The sequence below is a fragment of the Ursus maritimus genome, unplaced genomic scaffold (genome assembly GCF_017311325.1).
Source record: "Ursus maritimus isolate PB19 unplaced genomic scaffold, ASM1731132v1 scaffold_4, whole genome shotgun sequence".
In the NCBI taxonomy this organism is placed as follows: domain Eukaryota; kingdom Metazoa; phylum Chordata; class Mammalia; order Carnivora; family Ursidae; genus Ursus; species Ursus maritimus.
In genome coordinates this window covers 53,032,936-53,051,457 of record NW_024426552.1, presented here as the reverse complement: position 1 = coordinate 53,051,457, position 18,522 = coordinate 53,032,936, and the positions used below count along the sequence as shown (strand labels likewise).

Here is an 18,522-nt window from a genome sequence, read left to right as displayed (position 1 = left end):
AGAGAGGGATAATTTGACTAGCACAGTGCCAGAGAAGCCAAGAGATGGGGGATGGTCAGTAATGCTAAGTGTTAGAGAAAGAGATTAAGGTCTTGGAGAAAGCCTCAGCATTTCAGAATTAAGAGGTCCCTTATGACCTTGGAAAGAGGTTTAGGGCAGGTGTTGAGCACAAGCTGGTCTGTAAGGGGTCGTGGAGGGCACGTGAAGTAAGGCAGGAATGGCTTGCAGCCCCTTCTCCCTGTCATCCGGGCATCTAAGGCAGCAATCCACCCTCAGGACCCTCCCCTAAATCACTGACCTCAGGTTGCCTGCCAGCCCCGTGGTGCTGAGCCGGGCCTTATTTCTGGCCTGACTCGGATGAACAGTTCCTGGTAGATTTTATAGAGGATTCCCTGCCCATATTCACGTCTCCAGTCTCCTTCCGGTTGCGCCTCGGCTCCACAGCAAACAGAATCATTACCAAGAAGGTTTGTCTTTTTCACGCCCTTATCTTGGTATTCGGACAATTTATAATCTAAAGCATTGCCGTTTGAGTTGTAAAGCTCTGGAGGCCACTTATAAATTACCACTTACGGTGTCTTAATATGCCTTTTTGACAATATCTGGACATAAAAAAAATCTCCAACTAGGTAGATTTTACGTGACGGAATTAAGAAGAACTTGGGCCTTATCAGCAGGAATTTGCCTAGGTAGGCAAGAAAAAATTCAGAATGTCCTAAATAAGGAAACAGATGGGCCCTAAAGTTAGCCTCGGGACAATCTCTTATCAATAGAGAGAAAGCGGATGTGAAATGTTTCTTTTCCGTCATTGTTTATTGAGCTATAATTTACATACCATGTAGTTCACCTCTTTAAAGTGTGCAATTCAATAGTTTTGGTGTTTAAATGTGTCTGTCTGACCAGGTGGGGGCCCCAAATGTGGGGCGGCGATTGGGCGGAAGCAGGTGGTGTGGGTGGTGACAAGAATTCACCTGAGGCAGAACGAAGAAGTTAAGTAGCCCCGGGGTCAGTGAGGGCCTCGATATTTTGAGGTGGGTCCCCCCACGGACCGGTCCGTATTCAGCCAGGTGGTCGCTGTGGGTCTTTTCTACAGTCCATCGCGCAAGCCTCTTTGCCTAAAAGTTCCTTTACAGTTTTTAGTATATTTAAAGAATTATGCAACTATCCCTGAAATTTAATTTTTAGAATATTTTTATTATCCCAAAAAGAAATCTTGTACCTATTAGCAGTCACTCCCCTCTCTCCCCTCTGATCTATGTTATTTCTGTATAGATTTGCCTAGTCTGGCATTTTGAATAAATGGGATCAGACAACATAGGATCTTTTGTGTCTGGCTTCTTTCACTTAGTATAATGTCCTGGGGTTCATTCATGTTGTAGCAAGTATCAGAACTTTATTCCTTTGTACAGCTGAACAATATTCCATAGTATTGGCTACACCACATTTGTTCACTCACCCGCTGAGAGACATTTGGATTGTTTCCAGGTTTTGGCTATTGAGGAAGAATGCTCACATAAGCATGCATGTGTAAGTTTTTGTGTGGACGTATTAACTTTTGGGTATATACCTAGTAGAATTGCTGGGTCATATGATAACTTCTATGTCTAGCATTTTGAAGAACTGCAAAAATGTCTTCCAAAATGGCTGCATCATTTTATATTCCTGCCAGCAATATGTAAGGGTTATAATTTCTCTATATCCTCACCAACACATATTATTATCTTTTAGATGATAGCCATTCTAGTGGGTGTGAAGTGATATTTTAATGTGATTTTTATTTCTATTCCCCTATTTCTATTTATTTCTGTTTCCCTAATAATATTGAGCATCTTTTCATGTGCTTATTGACCCTTTGTGTACCAACTGTGTACATTTGGAGAAAAGTCTCATCAAACCCTTTGCCCATTTTTTAATTGCCTTATTGCTTTTTTTGTTGTATTTTAAAATTTCTTTATGTATTCTGGATACAAGTCCCTTGTCAGTTATATGATTTGTAAAGATTTTCCCCCAGTGTTGTTGTTTCACTTTTTTTTTTTTTAAGATTTTATTTATTTGAGAGAGAGAGAGAGAGCATGAGAGAGCAAGCACGGGCCAGGGGGAGGAGCAGAGGGAGAATGAGAGGAAGAAGCAGACTCCCCCTGAGCAGGGAGCTTGATGCGGGGCTCAATTCCAGGACCCTGAGATCATAACTTGAGCTGAACGCAGATGCTTAATTGACCGAGTCATCCAGGTGTCCCATCTTTTCATTTTCTTAATGGAGTCAACCCTATTTTATCGGGTCTCCAAATGAGAGGCTTTCTTGTCTGAGCACATGTTCCAAACTGCTGTCTTTTCGACAGGATTTAAGATGCTTTGTAAATATATTATGGTTATAATCATGATTTTCAAAAGAAATCATAGGAAGAAGAGCATGAAAGCCTTAAGTTAATGGTGTAGAAAGAAGAGTCTAAATGAATTTGCTTTGTTCTGTTTGTCCTTCCACCATAATGATGGCCCTAGTCCCCCAGCCCTGCTCTGTATCTCCCTAGCTCCAGGGTTCCTCCTCCTGATGTTAGAAGTAACTACACTTTCAATCACCACATGAACAGTCTCCGTAACATTAACAGAGACAATGAAGCCAGTGGGTGTAGAGTAATACTTATGGAAGAAAGAAGGCAGTGAAAGAAGAGAAAAACACAATTAGAGCTAAGGGGAGGTATTTAAAGACACAAGACAACTAATTAAATTCTACAGAAAAGGAGTCCTTGACTTATGGAAATTAAAGTGACTCAAAAGAAAAGTGATTACTGTTGGAGCAATGATAAAGCAGACTGTGGGTAGGAATTTGATCAAGAATATGGAGAATGTGGGGACACCTAGGTGGTTCAGTTGGTTAAATGTCTGACTCTTGATTTCAGCTCAGGTCATGATCTCAGGATTGTGAGATCAAGCCCCGCCATGGGCTCCATACTAGGTGTGGAGCCTGCTGAGGATTCTCCGTCTCCCTCTGCCCTGAACCCCTCCCCTGCTCCCTCTCTAGCTCTCAAAAAAAATGGAGAATGTGAGAGCTTTGGAAGAAGAAGCCATCACCAGCTGGGATTAAATGGAGCCATCTGTTGATACCAATGTTTATTAAACAAGGAAAAGGGCTTGTTTAATAGGAAGGAAACTTTGAGAACAACTCTAAACAACTATTTGGTATCAATGCATTCATATTAATCAAGAGATCAATATTTATTGAGTACCTACCATGTCCATCACATAATAGATGCTTTAGTAACTATAAAAGAAAACACCATCAAAACTCCTTCAGGTGTTTATAATCAAGCTGAGAAATAGTCTGACATTGTTAATTATTGAAACTTACACGAAAGCTTGTGTCAAGACAGTACAGGTTGTTCATGTGGCAAAAAAAATTTTTTTAAATGAGCTAAGGGAGTTGGGGAAGGATTGAGGAAGAGGATAGGTCTTGAACAAAGCCTGGAAGGATTCATCTGCCTCCTTGATCCTTCACTCCAAATTCCTTCTTCTAAACCTTCTACGCATCAGGAGAGGTACAAGTCATGTGCAATGTGATGTGTGTGCTCCCAGAGGCAACCAGAGTCAGTGAGGAGCCGCAGGACCAGAGTCTTGCCGGATGAAATTTTAAAAAGTTTTTCTTGAATCAAAATATTCTATCTTCAGGCAAGGTGTGATCATGGGCAGGAGAAACACCTGTCTCTTTCATTAGGCTTGGTTAAACTTCTGGCCCCATCCTCTCATGAGGCATCTTTTTCTTGAATCCTTGAAGATTCTTTCCAGTGCGTGGCAAAATGAAGGAACATAAAATAGGGAAATACATATTCTATTTTTCTCCTCTCTGCAGAGTCTGAGTGTCAAAGAGGATGAAGTCCAGCAAATGAATCCCCCAAAGTTTGAAATGATTGAAGACCTAGCAATGCTGACTCATCTCAATGAAGCATCTGTGCTGCATACCCTGAGGAGGCGCTATGACCACTGGATGACCTATGTACGTATATATGCTTCACCACTGAAATCTCACGCTGGCGCTCATGTTGGCATGTCTCAGCCCACTTTTGGATAAGAGCTTACTTTGAATTTAAGCAGACTCACATGGGGATAACGCTTGAGGAATGCCCACTGGGAAGGGACCTTGCCTTAGCATTTCCCCAATTTTATTTTGTCAACAGCCATAGCCCTTTCCCTAGGTTGTCAAGCTAAAGTAAGGGCGTGAGGCTTGGATCCTGATAGATAGGTGTCCAGATGCTACTTTTGTCACTGACTAGTTGTTAAGTTTCTTAACTTCTGAAGTCACCTTATCTGTAAAGTGAGATGAGAATGCTTGGCTCTCCAAGGTAGCTTGGAGGATGAAATCAGAGAATGTAAAGCACATAGAGCAGTGCCTGCCACCCTGTTTGTGCTCAGAAGAAGGAATGATTGTTTTCATCCTCATTACATTGGCGATGGTTTCTTGGATTCTGATTTACTCAGAACCTATTCAACAGCAGCAGCGCTGAATAGATTGGGCCAAAATGGTGGCATTTGGGCTCCATTGCTATAGAAGCCATGACATGTAGCCAACTTGCTCCTTGGCACTCTGATTTACATGACTATGTTAATTTCCCTTGGATGCTGTAACAAAATTACCACAAACCAGTTGACTTAACAACAGAAGTTTATTCTATCACAGTTCTAGAAGCCAGAAGTCCAAAATCAAATCAAATCAGCAGGGTCCTACTCCTTCTGGAGTCTCTAGGGGAGAATCCTTACCCTTTCCAGCTTCTAGTGGCTGCTGGCATTCCTTGTGGCTGTATCACTCCAATCTCTGCCTCTGTCTTCACATCCCTTTCCTTCTCTGTGTCCATATTGTCTCCTCTCTGTGCGTCTTATAAAGACACCAGCCACTGGATTTAAGGCCCACCCACATATCATCTTGAGATCCTTAACTTAATTACACCTCCAAAGATTCTGTTTTCCAGATAAGATTGCATTCACAGGTTCCGGGATTAGGACCTGAAGGTGTCTTTTGGGGGGCCACAATTCAACCATTATAGTGACTGAGTGACCCAAATGAGCTATTCCCTCTCAGTGCCTTAAAAATCAGGTTCCTAATCTTGCTGAAACACAAGCCACCTTCTGGCCTCAAATGACCGCTAGCTGCTCCGCCTGCTGTCGGCGTCCTCTCTGCCTTCAAAAGGCGTGTGTGTCAGATGTGTTAGTAGTTAGCGGGTCTCCCCGGGGACAGGTAACCCCAGGTCCCGCTGCTGCTCTCACCTGGTTCGGTCTCTTCCTGTTATAGTCCCTTCCCTGTAAGAATCCGAACGCTCTCCTCTTTTGAGTTCCTTTATGAGTAAATATTTCAGCAAATGTTATCTGGCAGCGAGAGAGCTGGCAGCCCTGGAAGTGTTTCTAACCTGCTTTCTGAAATCTCCTCTGATTTTTCCTCAGACATATTCAGGTCTCTTCTGTGTGAGCATAAACCCTTACAAGTGGCTCCCAGTGTATCAGAAAGAAGTCGTGGCTGCCTACAAAGGGAAGAGGCGATCAGAAGCTCCCCCTCACATCTTCGCTGTGGCCGATAATGCCTTTCAGGATATGCTGCACAGTAAGTGGCTGCCCTACAAAATGAAAGGTAAAAATACCTGATCTACTTTTTTCTCCATGTCACTGAGAGGCAGGCAGCCATTGTGAGCAGAGCGTGGCCTTTGCAGTTACCTCATCACTGGAAGCCTCCATTTCTTTTGAATAAAATGGGGACCAAATAGAGCCTGGCTCCTAGGGTCCTGGAGATGATTAGCTCACACGTCAAATTAAGTGAGATAATGCATTGAAAGTGCTCAGCCCCGTGGCTGGCTCGGAGTAAGCCCCCTGTAGATGGCAGCTTTCATTACATAAAGCGCCTGTTAGAGTTTCTGGCACAAAGAAGTTTCTCTGTAGCTATTGTAACACCATGCTTCTTAAAAGGCTTCAAATGGCAAAAATGTCAACCATTAGTCAGTGATCATTTGTATTTGGAGCAAGAAAATGGGCCTGAGGTTTATATGTTCTTAGGACTGACATACCTAGGGGCAAAGGAAAAAAAAATCTCTTTTTACTCTGTACTATTTAAATGGTATTTCTTTATCCAACTGAGAGCAAATCCTTTTCCTTGTGTCTGACTTCAAACTGCAACCAAGGAAATTTTGAACACGTTTGCCAATACGTAGAAGCTCTGGCAGAAGAATGTTCTGACATTTTCTTTTCTTTTGTAGATCGGGAGAATCAGTCTGTACTTTTGACGTAAGTGTTTGACTTGCCTCTTCTTTCTGGCTAGCAGTGAGAGTTTCAGTGGAAACAGACACCTACATTTCACTGGGAATAAAACATAAATTCACTATCTTTGAATTGTTTGCTCTTTAGATACAGAATACATTCTAGGCACGAATAAGATACTCAGGCAATTGTCATAACGCTTTAGTCAGTGATTACTCCGAATACGGTACTAGGTAGGCTGCCTCCACCATCTTAGATCTTTTAGAGCTCATAGTGCACAAGCTGATCTTAGTCATCTTCTTAATGGAGAACCCCCTGTCGAAATAATAGTTTTCACAGGTCTGTGGACTGGCTAATTGGGCAGAGAGACAAAATTCAATGGGTATGATGGAACAGATAACCTGCTGTCATCTGGGCAGCCAAATTGGGGCAGACCAAGGTACATTAAGTAGTAGGAACTAAGAGATGGTGAGACTTGGAGGAGAAAAGGAAGGAAAAGACTTCATTCATATTGTATTGTATCTAATTTTGATGGGAAGAGCACTGGTTGGCCAGATGAACTGTCAGCAGGGTGGCTGGGTGGGGTGGGGGGGCGTCGAGGCTAAGATTCAAAAGGCAGTGAAATGCTAAAGTTCTTGGTCTTCCTATGCAATGGTGCTGTCACCTCATGTGTTGGGCTCTCCATTGGCTTTTGTCATCTCAAGAAGAATAATAGTCTCAGAATCTTAGAGCTAGAAGAATAGTTAGTGTTCTGCCCTTTGCAGAGAAGATGGACTATTTCCTGGAGTTTCATGCAGATAAAGGCAGGCCCTGATCCTATGATGTTTTGGGTGATGAGGCTAGCACCACTGTGTTCGTCCCACATCACAAAGTTAACTGGTTATCAAAGGTAAAAGGAAGTCTAAAACCCATCTGCCTGGTGGATTGATTGGTATGCCTTCTTCTTAGGGAGAGGGTTGGACCTAGCCATGTGGTAGCCTTAATACATGAAAAATCCCTCCAACAGTTGGTAATGAGGGGACCTGTCTTTAACTAATAGAGGAGCTCTTCAGCTTTTTGTTAACAGAACCATGAAGAACAGGCTTCCAGTTTTTATGAAATCTTTAATCTTTCTGTACTGAGTTTTGATTTTTGTTCATGCTGTTTTTCCAGCCTGAGATAGTCCTTCCCCTTCTCCCAACTGATTAAATATCTACATCTCTTTAATCGAGTTTCCTCTCAAGCTCCATTTTTCCATAAAACTTTTCCTTCTTGTCTTAGCCTATATAGTTAAAATGATTTAACTTTTCACTGCATTTGTAATCCAAACCAGTTAACCGCATCATTGAATTTCTAATCACAGAGGAGAATCTGGTGCTGGAAAGACTGTGAACACCAAACATATTATCCAGTATTTTGCCACCATAGCAACCATGGGAGAATCTAGGGAAAAGCCGGTAAGTGTTCATATATCTTGGCAGGAAAGGTGAGGTGGTCCTATCCACTGATCATGGAGGCTCTGCCTTGACCACTTTTGGGGAGAAAAGAGGAGACAAGAGCCACAGAAAAATTAGAAAATTATAGAAAAGTTTTTTCCCATCTTTGCCTCTTGAGAGGTCATCAAGTGCTTCAAACCAATAACCCCCAAACATGAAATTACATAATTTGTTTCAGATTTGCTTCAAGGGCTATTTAGCCGGATCTTTGTTGATTGGACCTTCTGAGAACTACACCTACGATCCAAGTCATCTTCCCAAAAGACTAGAGTCATCAGTGCCTTGAATGGCCACTTTTGATATTTCTGAATCCCTTTAGCTACTGTGAGATGTCAGACCCCCACAGATGTGCACTGGTAGAAGTCTCCTTCCTTCACCACTAACTCCTGGATCAAATCCCAAATGCCTGATGGGCATAACCTCCACTTTAATCACATTCCAGGTTCTACTCCTCTTCCCTCTCTATTTAATTACTTTTATCTTTGGTGATTTTTAATTTAGTTTACTTTGTTTAGCTCCATTAACAGGTTGATGGGTTTCATGATAATTTGAGAGTAACTAGACCATGAGAATTGGTATGCAAAATAAAATTAGATGATGCTGAGTGGGACTCAAAATCAATGAGTTATTGAGCTGTTAGAGCCTCTCATCTTTCTATGTCTGGCATTGTTATTTTGCTTTTTCAATTCAATCCTGGGTGCTTCCTGCTGTTTTTGCAAAGTAAGAAGTATATCACAATAGCAAACTGGTCCAATTTTCAAACCATGAAAAATTTCTTTCCCAACCACCATACTCCTGAATTTGATTGATTTCTTCAGGTATTACTGAACTCTATTATTCACTAGATATTGCTTCATTTTTGTGTGCATTTTTGGTTGTTCGGTGTGTGTTGGTTTGGTCTACCCATTGAGCCTCATGATCATACATAACCCAATACATAATATATGACATTTCCATGAAAATCTTTGCTCATATAGCCCTTTTACTTATTTAAAGGATAGCAGAAATAATACATAGAAGAGATAGAGTATTTGTACATTTATAATTTTTTTTGAGAGCGTGTGTGTGTGTGTGTGTGTGTGTGTGTGTGTATGTATGCGTGCACGCACATGCACGTGAGGGAGGTGGGGGCAGAAGGAGAGGGAGAGAGACAATCTTAAGCAGGCTCCACACCCAGTGCCGAGCCTGAATTGGGGCTTAATCTCACAAGCTGAGCTGAAATCAAGAGTAGGATACTTAACCAACTGAGCCACCCAGGACCCCCTCAATTTATAAATTCTTGAATACTATATACTACATAATCCTTCCCATGGAAATGGATCTTTGATGCTGAGTGGAAAACGACATAGCCATGTTACAATGGGGGTGCTGGGTGCTCATTCAGACTCACTCTGTGGAGGTGACCAGCTGAGAACACATGATTCAAATTCAAAATGAATACCATCACTGACTCACTGCTTGGCATGGACCACTAGGTTACTTAGGAATCGTAACAAAGAAAAATATAATTTAATAATGTCAAGAGTCTGCTGTATTATCTTAAGAAAAAATTTCCAGATGTAAGAATTAGATGGGAAGAGAGGGAGATTAACAATGGGGAAAATATAAGGAAGGAAGTTTTCCTGGAAATAGGCTATGGTATTGATTGATTGATTGTAGCTATCTAGTTCCTTTCCCCACTTAGGCTAATTCCAGCCAAAAGAAAGTCATTGTAAATGAATGAGTTCTCACATATATTCACAGGGGCATTGTATGTTAAGATAGCTTCTCATTCATCTATTTTTGTGAGCTCTCATTGCAAAGTAACATTGTATAAACAAATTTGGAAACAGCTTTTGGCTACTATTTATCAAAGCAAGAGTGGGTCTGGAGGGCTTACCACATTACAGAATTTTACTGAAAACTTTATCTGCTATATTTCTCTTACCTGTATCTCAGGGGACTTTAGAAGATCAAATCAAGCAAGTGCATCCTATCTTGGAAGCATTTGGAAATGCCAAAACCCTGAGAAATGACAACTCCTCTCGTTTTGTAAGTAACATGATTAAACAGTATATCGGAGTCTTTAATTTTGAAGCAAATGGTAAAATTCATGTCTGAGCCCACAGGTATAAAAAAATTCCTCAAACTTCAAAAAGGTCTAATATTTTTGGATTCCTCAAAAAAGAAAGAGATCAGTTTCATTATTAAATTAAAACTACATATGAATATACAGCAGAAAAGCTTCTATTGTTTGGTCAATTTCAGGAAGTTTCAAATTCCTTTCCACTCCCAGTAGGGAAGCTCACCCAGCAAATTCTAATAATTCTTTATATTGCATTACATTTTACAGAGTTGAAAGTACTTTTTCCTTCATAATTTCATATACTCCTTATAACAAGTCAATTTAGTAAGCACTTCCTAATTCACTTAGTACAATTATTGTTTCTGCTCCTGCCTGTGGCTCCCCTACCTCTGCATATTTTCCACTGGGGATTTTTTTTTTTTTAATTGGGAGAAAACATTTTTAAAAATAGCTTCTGATAACTTGCAGTCCCAGGATAGAGGAAAAATTTGAATTTCAAACCTTAGTTTCACAAACCCATTTTATGACAAAAATGTGGCAGGGAGCCACGCTATAATTTACAAGGAAATTTGCAGGAGGCTTCCTGTTTGAATCCTTGGGCACAATTAAATAACAGCCTCATGCTGCTGTGGCTGGTTTCTATCCAGGGCCTTAGCGCTGCCCTGCCTGCTCTTACATCTGCTTGCGAGGTCTGGCTGCATAGCAGGGGGTAATATTGGTCCGTAAAACAACTGCTAGTTTTGGGATTGGTTAGAATGCAAAGGGATTTTCTGCTGAAATATGAAAAAAAGAAAGCTGTAAAAAGAGGGGGAAAGGAAAGGGAGGGAAGGGGAAAAAAAGGAAGATGAAAGAAAGGAAAAAGCAGAAGGAAAGGAAGAAAGGAAAGAACAGCAGGTGGAAAGAAAGATAAGGAGGAAAGAAAGCAATTGAAAACAAGAATGAGAAGAAAGTTGGCAGGTAGAAGAAAAAAAGTAGAGAAGCAAAGTAGGCAAAGATGGATGAATGGAAGGGAGGAGGAGAAGGGAAAGAAAGTAAAAGGGGTCCAAAAAAATCCAGAAATCCAGGTTAAATTATTTCAGTTAGTACCGTGCGTATATGCATGTGTATAAATGTGCGTGTATGTGTACTTACACATGGGTGTCTGTGTGTATGGTTCCCATTATCCTACGTTTGTTGACTGAATGGCTCAATCTCCCTATTTGTCGCCACTCTCTTCCCTTGCCCGGCCGTAGTTCTGCTCTGTCTCCTTCCTTGCATGGGTGACCCCCGCTAGCCTGTCCTCCGCCTGGCCATCCTCCTCCTCCTGCAGGCTCTGACTGCCGCTGACTGCCTCCTTCACCGCACCTGGCTTCTCACGTGGGCTTTGTCTCCTTGGGCAGCCTTTTTGTCCTGCTAGATCCGTCTTATGGCTTTTCATGAGACAAAAAAGGGAGCCCCATCTATTATTTATGCCAAAGTAGTGTTTAAAAACATAAATCTAGGGGCGCCTGGGTGGCGCAGTCGTTAAGCGTCTGCCTTTGGCTCAGGGCGTGTTCCCAGCGTTCTGGGATGGAGCCCCACATCAGGCTCCTCCACTGGGAGCCTGCTTCTTCCTCTCCCACTCCCCCTGCTTGTGTTCCCTCTCTCACTGGCTGTCTCTCTCTCTCTGTCAAATAAATAAATAAAATCTTAAAAAAAAAAAACATAAATCTAATCACATCATTCCTTTGCTTAAAATCTCCCACTGTCTTCTGAGCACACATAAAATTAAACCGTACTCCTTCCTGTGGACGGTAAGGCCTACGTGATAGGGTGCCTGGTGCCTGTCTACCTCACAGACTCTGTTTTCTGCTCCTCCAGACTCGCTCAACTCCTGCACAACTGGCTTTTCTTTAGGATTCAAGAATCACCAAATGTTCCTGCGTTCATGCCATGGCGTTAGCTGCTTACACCTAGAATCCAGAAGAGTAGGGACCGCATCTATTTTTCTGATGTGATACGTCCAGGGCCTAGTAGGTTTCCTGGATGGCCGTAGGTGCTCAATGAATGTTTGCTGAATAAATGAAAGAATATGCTGAACAGATATTATTTTTCTCATTCTTTAGGTAAGAACACTGAGGCCCAGAGAGATTCAATAGCACACACAAGAACACACAGCTAGATGCCGGCAGGTCTGACACTAGAATCCAGGACCACTGCTAGTCTTGGTGACCATTCTAGCTTCCTCCCAGCGTTATCTGGTGCCATTTCAGGCCCATGTTGCATTTTTCTTTTAACTTTAAACTAGTCCCTTTGGGAGTAATGTGTATAATAAAGCCATTGCAACTGTTTGGAATGTTTCAATAGGAGACTGTGTTTTATGTCCACCTAGGGCAAATTCATCAGGATGCACTTTTGTGCCAGAGGCAAGCTGTCGTCTGCAGACATCGACGTTTGTAAGTAGCCACTGCACTCTTTGATTACTTTTCCTCTAAGTTTGCAGGAGCACCTGAGTATGAATCTTTATCCTTTCCTCATCCTGCAGATTTGCTTGAAAAATCCCGAGTGATTTTCCAGCAGCCTGGAGAGAGGAACTACCACGTATTCTATCAAATTCTGTCTGGAAAGAAAGAACTTCACGGTAAGTGTATTATTCTGCAGCTGAGGGACATTCTAAAACAAGAGACAGAGGTCAGATTCTTGGACCTGGAAAAGTATTGTTTAATAAGTCTTTTAAGAACTCAGTTTATTTATCCTAAAAGGTACACGATTATTAAGCCAATTATAAAACCAATGTTCTATAATTTTATATTGCTAGAGAGTAAATGTTTTTCCAATTTGGTAGTGTTTGAAGTGGGTAGGATGCCCAGAAGGTATAAATGAGTGTGAGTGTGTGTGTGTGTGTGTGTGTGTATGAGAATGTGTGTAAAAATATTAGATAATTTAAGGCCTTCAGTGATTAGAAGATTAGAACCCCATGGGTGGTATAGACAAGAGGCCAGAAGTGGGAGTCACCGCCATGGTCTGTAGTGGTCAATGGGAGTTTTATAAAGAAGGGAGGTTTTGCGTTGAGGTATGAAGGATAGGAAGGGGATTTAACTGGAGTCATGAGTGGAGGGTATTTCCTATGGGAGGAACAGTGGGTACAGTGGCAGGAAAAGGCAGAACAAGATCAGGGAGCAGAGAGATCAGGTTGACTGGAGGAAAGGACTTGCATAGAGGAATAGTGGAGATTTTATTCTGATGGTTTCTGAACTCAAGGAGTTGGGGGGGGTACAGGGGTGGGGTAATAGGAGGTCATGATTTGCTGAGGGCAGCGACAAGTACGCTGGTGGGCAAGATGGATGGAAGGTAGAGATCTGGAGGGAAGGCACTACAGTCCTGGTGTGGGATGACAAGGCATTGTGTCAGGCTGTGTCTGTGGGAATGGGAGAAAAGCGATGGATTCACAGAAGAATAGACGGGACTTAGCCATGGCTGAATGTAGGAATGAGGGAGAGCGATGAGTCGAAAATACTCTCAAGTTTTATAATTTGACCAGGATAAAGATAGTGCCATGAAGAGGAATAGAAAAGTAAGTTGTGGGGGCGCCTGGGTGGCACAGCGGTTAAGCATCTGCCTTCGGCTCAGGGCGTGATCCCGGCGTTATGGGATCGAGCCCCACATCAGGCTCCTCCGCTATGAGCCTGCTTCTTCCTCTCCCACTCCCCCTGACTGTGTTCCCTCTCTCTCTGGCTGTCTCTCTCTCTGTCAAATAAATAAATAAAATCTTAAAAAAAAAAAAAAGAAAAAGTAAGTTGTGGGGTAAGAGAATGAACTTCGTGTAGTCACTCAACAAATATTTATTGTGGGACTGCTGTGTATGCACCAGGCACTGCTTTTTTAAGCATGGGGTTTGGAAAATAAATAAGACTAACAGGTCGCTGCCCTCATGAGCTTACATTCTAGTATGGGAGACAAGTAATAAACAAGTAAACAAAGACATATATGATTTTAGAGAATGGTAGGTCTACAAAACATGTAGGGTGAGAAGACAGAGTGAATTTGGGCTTGGTAGAGTAGTAGGTGGTTATATTTTAGATGGAATGGTCGGGCAAGATCTCTCTGAGTAGGCAATATTCTTGAAGACACCTGAATGAGTAAGTGATTCAGCAGGCAAGATTTCCAGGAAAAGTTCCAGGAAGAGGGAACAGTAAGAGCAAAGGCCCTGAGGCAGGAAGGCATTTGGTTTATTCTTGAAATAGCAAAATGGCCATTGCAGTTGGTGGAGAGAAGAAGGTAATGTAGGGGGGAGGTGGGCAGGGCCATAGCAGGCAGCACCTTGCACCCTAAGGCAGAGTATGGGAAGTCATTGGAAGGGGAGAATGACAAGCTGATTGGATTGCAAAGGTCTTGCGTATGAAATAAACCACTGAGGACAACGATGCTCCCACAGGACTGGTTTTGTGATGAGATCAAAGATCCGGGTGAGCAAATTAATGGGGAACGATTCCCCCAGCCTCTTATGCTAGATGAAGTATGTGAATTATACACTTAGTGGTGGTTTGACTACATGGCCTTCTACTTCAAAGTGACCTCACCGAATGGGGCAAACTCTGCAAACTGGACAATGATTTTTGTCACAGGTGCAATTGGTGATACGAACACAGCAGCTGTTCTCCTTCCCACCCCTCTACCTAACCTGGAACAGATTTTTTTTTTTTTTTTTGGATCTTCCTTTGGTTAGCCCTGCCACATCTAACGTTCTTAGCACAGATTTCTCTGTGTGCAAGTCACCTGACAGTCAGGGTCCAATGTGGGTACCAGCAGGGACTGTGAAATTTGGGGGAGCGTCTCTGTTTACTAATAGAACTGCCTGAAGGCTCTGAGCTGCTGTGGAAAATGCAGGCTTACGTTGAAGTCATTGAGCGGGTCTTTGGGGGCTGCCGAGATTGATTACCGTACGAAGACTGACATCTGGTGGTCCGATTTGGGTATTGTCAGTCCACTTGTTCTCCGCAGCACTGGTCATCCTTTGGGACATTTTAGAATTTGAACTCTTTTTATTCATGTTTGCCAAAGGAGAGCTTCAGAGTGTCCTGAAGATTGTTACAAGAGAACACACCTTAGAAACGATTATGTCCAAATTTCCTAAAACAGAAGTGCTTGTCAGTACTATAAAAGAACTGGGTATGGAAAGTCGGTCAAGAGGCCGGCCACTCATGGAAGGAACCGAGGAATGGGGTGATGTGTTATCCCAGAGCCAGTCCCCAGCTAGTCCCTACGTGGTCTGGAACATCCCTCCTCCCTATACCTTTCAGTTTAGGCTGGCCCTTGTTCAAGGCATGGCTAAAACCCACTTACTTGGTCCCCTCAAATATGGCTCCTTGAAATTCCTGTTCTTAATGCCAGCTGGATGGCTCGGTCCTGCATATACCTTCCTATTTTTCTCCTCTTCTTTGTCTATTTTTTGTCCGTCTATTTATTGTACCCATTCTTGTTATTCAACTGGTGTATGAACTTTAGGGTGAGGCGTCAGAAAACATGTCCTTGTCTCTTGGAATCTTTGACATTTTGCCTACTGCCCTGGGTCCTTACTTTAGTACGGGACAGTAACGCATAGTGATGGTTGCTGAGAGGTGCACCTGACCTGTCTACTAGCAGCCTGAAGGCCTCTGGGGAGAGAAATTGTCGGCATCTGGATCTCCTATTCTGGAACATATTAAACTGTACTCCCTTGACCCATTAGGTGTCTCTTGAACTGGTCTCCTATCTTTACTCCCTTTCTCCCCACTGGTTGTTCGGAGGAACAAGATTTGTGTGTGGTGGTGCAGATTGTGCCCTGCCCAACTCTAGAGAATGCTATTCAAACTGTAGACTATGTGAATGATTCTCTGCGGAGTTGGGCAGTGTACAACCTCTTCAGCTGTACATGGCAGTGTGAGAAACAGGTAATGATGGGTGATGTGGCATAGAGGTACTAACTACAGGGCTTTGTGATTTTAAGAGGTTTTTTTGGCCAATGTCAGCTTTGCTCCTTTTCATAGGGAACTCAGCTGAGTCTTGGAGAACATTTAGCCAGGCAGAAAGTAGAATTTAATATCAGGAAGACATGTAAAACAAAGCTTTGAATGATAAAATACTCAGTCTTAAAGGGCTCTTTGCATCTCCTACTGAAGAGTGGGATCTAGAACCCGTATGAAGGTTGATACCTGCACTTTTTGAAGTCGTGAAGCAGTTGACTTTTACCTTTAGCACCCTCTCGGGCCTCCTCTTTATGCTGTCCCCAGCCCCCTGACAAGCTCGCCTGGTTCTCCACATGCCCACAGCCTGGTCAGCTATCTTCCGTGTGGGCCTTATCTGGCCTAGACGGTCTCCCTGGCCCTCATAGTGTCTCACAAGAATGTATTCACTGTTTGTTTGCCTTTTTTTTTTTTTTTTTTTTTACATTTTCTCAGGGCCATTCCTCTTGATAGAAAGGAAATTAATTAAATAAAGGAATCTCTGTTTACATGGCACTCTGAAGTGACCTCAAGCCTCAGTGCAATTAAAATTCATTGCTCCTTGAAAATAAATTCTGATAAGGCCCAGCGGGGAAAATGTTTTGAGCTAAAGGCCTTTCAGAGTCCCTCAAACACTCATGCATGTGGTCTGAACGTTTCTAAGGGCTACCACTTCACATTGACTATAGCTGCTGCAGTGAATGGGTAGGCCAGTGCATCAGCCATGTTGCTCGTTGGTGAGAGGAAGGAGAAGCCCATTAGCTGTCCTTTATGACTTCTAGAAATGATGTGTCTGGAAGCAGGGAGGTGTGGCGGGAGGAGTGCATGTGTAGCATGTGGGCCCACTGTGGGGCCTTACTCCCGGCCCCCTCCTGAATGTTGGCTCCTTCCTTCTCCTGGCCTTGTAGACCTTGGACACGTGGTACTCTTTCCGGTTTGTTTCTCATAGTGTTTGTCTGTTTGTTGGGCCTGCTTGGGTGGGAGCAAGACCCTCCTTGTGTCTATGGCAAAGGAGGAAAGAAATTCCCATCATAGTTACAAACATGGGTTTGAATAAGTAGGTGGCCTAGTCTAACAAATACTACAGACCATGTTCTAAATTCAGTTTATCATTAATTTGGGCCTGGCCAAATAGTAGTTTTTCCAGGTTTCTGTTTTCCTATATTCCTACATACAGAAAATAATGTCAAAAAAAACCATCTTTGGTCCTCATAACCAGAATGAAAATGATCAAAAATGACAATGAAAAGTAATGACAAAAATGACATAAAATGAAAGGTATATGAATGGTTATAATTTAGAGTGATCTAAAAGCTAATTCTTGGCAAAACAATTTTAGAAGGTAGTTTGTTTTGTTGTTGTGCGTGTGTGGTTTTTTTGTTTGTTTTGGTATGAACTGAAACATCCAACCGAAACATCCTCTCACCCTAAAAACACAGCATTTCCTGCACTGGTTAGGTGTGGGAGTCTTGTAGCCTCCTTGAGGGAAAGGACCATGCTATTTTTATATCTTCACCTCCTCCTCATAGCATATACCTACCTATTGTAGAGAAAAAAGATTAAGTAAGTATTTTGATTCAAAAGGCATGGAAATGATGTCTGTATTTGAGCCGTGAAAGGACAAGGTTTCACGGCCCCCCCATGTCTAGCCAGGGTAAGGCGGTGACATTCACCAGCATAAGGAACCACAGAAGAGACATAGCTTCAGGACAGACACGGAAAATATCATAGATTCAATTTTGGTAGTGTTGGATTTAAGCTCCTTATGGCCATCTGCACTGAAATGTCTAGTGGGTAGTTGGAGTGCTAAGACTGGAGCTCAGAAAATAAAGATTTGGGAGTCATCAGTAAAGCCATGAATGAGTCTTGTAGAAGAATATACAGACATTTCTTGACCTTGAAAGTCATGACAGTATTTGACACCACCGATTACTCCCTCCTCCTTGAGAATCTCTCCCCTTGGCTCTAGCACACCACCCTACTTGTTTCTCCCCTGAATCTCTGGGTATTTCTCTGTGGGTCTCTCTTTCATCTGGCCTATAACTTCAGAGTGCCTGGGGCTCAGTCCTTGCATCTATCTCGTGGTGACTTCATCTAGACTGACAGCTTTAAAGATCGTTTGCATCTGATGACTTTCACAATTCGATCATGAGTCCAGATTCTCTCTAGGACTCCAGACTCCTAGCTAACTGGCTCTTTTATATCTTGACGTGGTTTGGAGAAGAACCAAATTATATGAATGACTTACAATGGAATTTACTTGTGACTGAATTTTTTTTCCCTATGGTACCACTATATTTTGAGGATTTTGCACAGTGTAAAATGACGGAATCATAGATTGCTATGGTTTAGGCTGTATATATAGTAACAACTATGGGTTTTAAATGCTTAAGGGAAATTCCTATGGAAAAGAGAGACATGTAGAAGAACTGTTAACAGGTTAACGTGCATGCCCGAGGTCTTTTGCGATTTCAGTGTGTCAATTTCCTTTTAGTTTACAAAAATAAAACACTTTAAAAGAACAAAATTTCTAGAAATTTGTAAGATGGAATTATACAAACTCTTTTCTTGTCTGTCTTATTTCACTCAGCAGAATTATTTTGAGATTCTTCCATGTTATAGCATGTATTCATTATAGCATCTCAAATTTAATGTGCCTAAGACCTGCCCTTGAACTCATCTGTTTCTCCCACCTTATTCTCACCTGTTCCATCTACTTTTCAAAATCCACTCTCTGAGCACTTCCTTACCATTCCTGCTGTTACTACCCTGGTCAAATACCATTATCTCTCTCCTGGACTTTTTTTTTTTT

The 18,522-nt window shown here is 42.3% G+C and overlaps 1 protein-coding gene across 1 annotated transcript in view; it reads left to right on the top strand.

The window, feature by feature from the left end:
- The window catches only part of MYH15 (myosin heavy chain 15), a 147,000-nt gene that overhangs the window by 6,467 nt on the left and 122,011 nt on the right, over positions 1–18,522 (top strand). The window contains exons 3-9 of the mRNA XM_008706610.2: positions 3,845–3,988; positions 5,428–5,584; positions 6,231–6,258; positions 7,574–7,667; positions 9,645–9,737; positions 12,122–12,185; positions 12,275–12,370. Of these exons, the coding sequence (XP_008704832.2) occupies positions 3,845–3,988; positions 5,428–5,584; positions 6,231–6,258; positions 7,574–7,667; positions 9,645–9,737; positions 12,122–12,185; positions 12,275–12,370 (676 nt within the window). The remainder of the gene's footprint in view (positions 1–3,844; positions 3,989–5,427; positions 5,585–6,230; positions 6,259–7,573; positions 7,668–9,644; positions 9,738–12,121; positions 12,186–12,274; positions 12,371–18,522) is intronic.